The sequence below is a fragment of the Puntigrus tetrazona genome, chromosome 4 (assembly GCF_018831695.1).
Source record: "Puntigrus tetrazona isolate hp1 chromosome 4, ASM1883169v1, whole genome shotgun sequence".
Lineage (NCBI taxonomy): Eukaryota > Metazoa > Chordata > Actinopteri > Cypriniformes > Cyprinidae > Puntigrus > Puntigrus tetrazona.
Genome location: NC_056702.1, coordinates 28,181,548 through 28,184,591, shown reverse-complemented (window position 1 = coordinate 28,184,591; position 3,044 = coordinate 28,181,548). Strand labels below are relative to the sequence as shown.

Genomic DNA, 3,044 nt, shown 5'->3' with positions numbered 1-3,044 from the left:
TTTGATCAGCTTAATGTGTCTTTGCTGAATGAAAGTAGCAAAAAACCATGTAAAAATGTTTTTTCTTGCACACAATTACTTCCAAACAATGTTCCTGTTTTAATGCAAAATTCCCATCTCTCCTTTTTTGCAAGGTGAATAGTGACATGGTTAAATAGGCATTTCTTAGTCACAAATGATTCACGATGGCCTTAGAGCATGTGTTTGATGGAGGGCTTTCTTCTTGTATAACAACAGATAATACACCACACATAGCAGGATATTGATTATTCCCCTAATTGTTTTTCGTGTCACTTTCACTGTAAAAGCAGCAGACACACACACACACACACACACACACACACACACACACACACACACANGCCGGTCTGAGAGCCCAGGAAGCTGTAGGAAGTGAAAGTGAGAGTGACTGTAGGAGGTACTGAGAAGGGATGGATGATGGATGAATAGAGAGAGGGACAGCGAGCTCTATATGTTGAGTATGTTCTGCTCTTTTCTGTCAGAGGCTGTCCGGCCCCCTTCCCTCTATCTCCACAGCCACTGTAAGTATCAGAACACATGTACATCTCTACCAGAGCCCCGCAGTCTGCCACACTCACTTCAAATAACACTTTCTTAAAACTATTCAATAGCAGTGACCGCCACTTCCTGCTTGGATTACTTTTTGGTTACTTCTACAATTCAAATAAGAGCTAATGATTTAAGTGAACGCAGTCGTTTGGCTTTAAAATGGGGTCAGACGTAGACGATTTGGCATTTGGAAACCTCAATACCTTTAAAAGTGCTGTATGTAAACTGACTCTACTGAAGCATTGCAGTGTTTGCAGATATTTAGGAAACATCTTCACATAATTGTTTCTTTGAAAAGTAATGCCGCAGCCAGTTATGCGGCTTTGAAATGTGCGTTGCGTGTCGAAATGTCTGTTATTTTTTTGTTTTGGTCTGTGTGATTCTGACGATTAACCCAAAAGTATTTCAACAACCCGGGTTGCCAGGTGGTGGAAAACACCGCTTAATGCAGCCGTGAAGAAAGTGAATTGGGCCAGAGATCCGGTTTCTTCCTGTCCTAAAAAGCCCCAGCATCCACCTAGACAGCTCTATGAATAGAGGAATATTAAGACCTGTTTACAGCTGCTTATTTCATGCTCTTTTTTTTTTTTACTGTTTTATTTAAATGTTTCCATTTACTCTGCATGTTGCACTAGCGCTGTCATATTGGACCATAATGCCATATAGCCTATAACAAACTCTCACATGTTTATTATTTTAACATTTTAGTATTAAAATGTACATATGTGATTTCAAAAACTATATGCATTTACACTTGCCCAGTTTTGTCTGAAATACAGCCCAGACCTCCTGAAGTGGTTTGAAAGATCGTATATAAAGCCATCTGTTTAGTGGGTATTTACACTTGGTCTTTTTACGACCTGATAGTTATCCGATCCTATAAAAGGCATGGCAAGGTGTAAACAGTTCCTTAAAACTCGATAGATATTGTAATTTGCACTCGTGTCCACAATCTGGCAACCCATGTAAGCATCGCGTCTGAGAACGAGGTGTCAGGAGAAACAAATCTCTCTCATGTTTGGACTGCAGTGCCCACTTGAACAGTTAGCTGTCATTGTTACATAGAGCACTTTTAAAACTGGGTCATTACAATCTTGTGAATACATATTTAGGTTTTAGTGCACATTTATGCCTGATTTAGTGAAACACATAATCGTGAAGGATTTGATGTCAGACCTTTACATTTCAAACATTTATTTTTAAAGATATCGTATTTTAAAACATGTTGACTTCATGAATGCGGAGTTTCAGGAGGAAATCATGTTTCGTATTCAGTGTTATATGACTGTGTGTGTCTCCCCGCTGACACGGACAGATAAGAAAGAGGACGGAAGTATCCCACCCGCTGTAGTCATGCCACTTCCCTCAAAGCGGGGCAGAAAGAAGAAGTCCATGATGCCAAGGGCAGGTCCCGTTTCAGCCCATGCGCTCGCCACAGGAAGTGATGCGCTGATTCTTGCACACCTGGCCACTGGGGGACAGGTGAGATCATTTGACCTTTATGTCAGTACTTTTGGGATACCATGTTTTGTCTCAGTCATCGTACTTTTGCTGGTCATGCTTTCACGGTTAGAGTTCCAGAACGGGACCGAAAAAAGAACTTGTTTATTTTAGGTTCATTGTAAAATGTTACATATTTGTGCATATGTTGTCATTGTATTCTTCTGCTTTATACTGTTCAGTGCTTTGATGACACCTGTGTTGTTAAAAGCACTATATAAATAAAAAATTGATTGATATTTTCCCACTCCATTGCAGATTGTAAGTGAAATCATGTTTTAAAGACGTCTTTCTCATTACAAAGCATGCTTGTTTTAATAAGCGCATTAGTGCTGATACATTTAAGTAATTTAAAATATATTTTTTTATTGATATTTTTAAACTTGGCACCATTTTAAGACTTTCTTCATAATCAGCAGATGTTTTTCTTCTCCATGATGGAAGTCATTATTGTGTTATTATTGACAAGATAATTTAATTTAGGAAAGAGGTACACTTTTTAAAGCTCATAAAATAATAAGACCCTTTATTAATTTAGTTCTATTAATTGTTAGAAAGAGATTTTTTGAATTGTCTCTTGTAGGTGTTGACTGAAAAGACTCAAAAGTAAAAGTTGTATAAAGATGCTCACCTTATGTTATTTTCACTTTTACAGCACAACACGAGTGACCCGTATGACCTTTCCAATGACGAGGATGATCATCCAGGCAAAGATGGGAACAAGTCATACAGGTGCAACGAATAATCATTTTCTTAAATATTTGCAGGCTTGATTAATTTTTGGTGCATTAAGGACTGCCACGCTTGACACTGTTTGAATGTGTGTTTGAACATTTAACTGACATGACCTTTCTGCCGCCTTACAAAAATATCGCTATATTTTCCACCAGCTTGTAAGGGAGCGTCTAGAAAGGTGAATGCAAATGGAATTGATGATCAGTATAGCTTCTCAAGGCTGATGTGTTGTGTGTGTG

At 38.4% G+C, this 3,044-nt stretch overlaps 1 protein-coding gene across 2 annotated transcripts in view; it reads left to right on the top strand.

Moving 5' to 3' along the window:
• Window positions 1-3,026, top strand: part of LOC122342472 (zinc finger protein 384-like) — a 5,692-nt gene extending 2,666 nt beyond the window's left edge. Inside the window, exons 4-6 of one of the 2 annotated variants that reach the window (XM_043236294.1) lie at window positions 504-542; window positions 1,886-2,052; window positions 2,726-3,025. In XM_043236294.1, the coding sequence (XP_043092229.1) occupies window positions 504-542; window positions 1,886-2,052; window positions 2,726-2,815 (296 nt within the window). In that variant the 3' untranslated portion in view covers window positions 2,816-3,025. Of the gene's footprint in view, window positions 1-503; window positions 543-1,885; window positions 2,053-2,725 lie in introns of both variants that reach the window. The other variant, XM_043236295.1, reaches the window with a different exon arrangement.
• The last annotated feature ends 18 nt before the right edge of the window (window positions 3,027-3,044 follow it).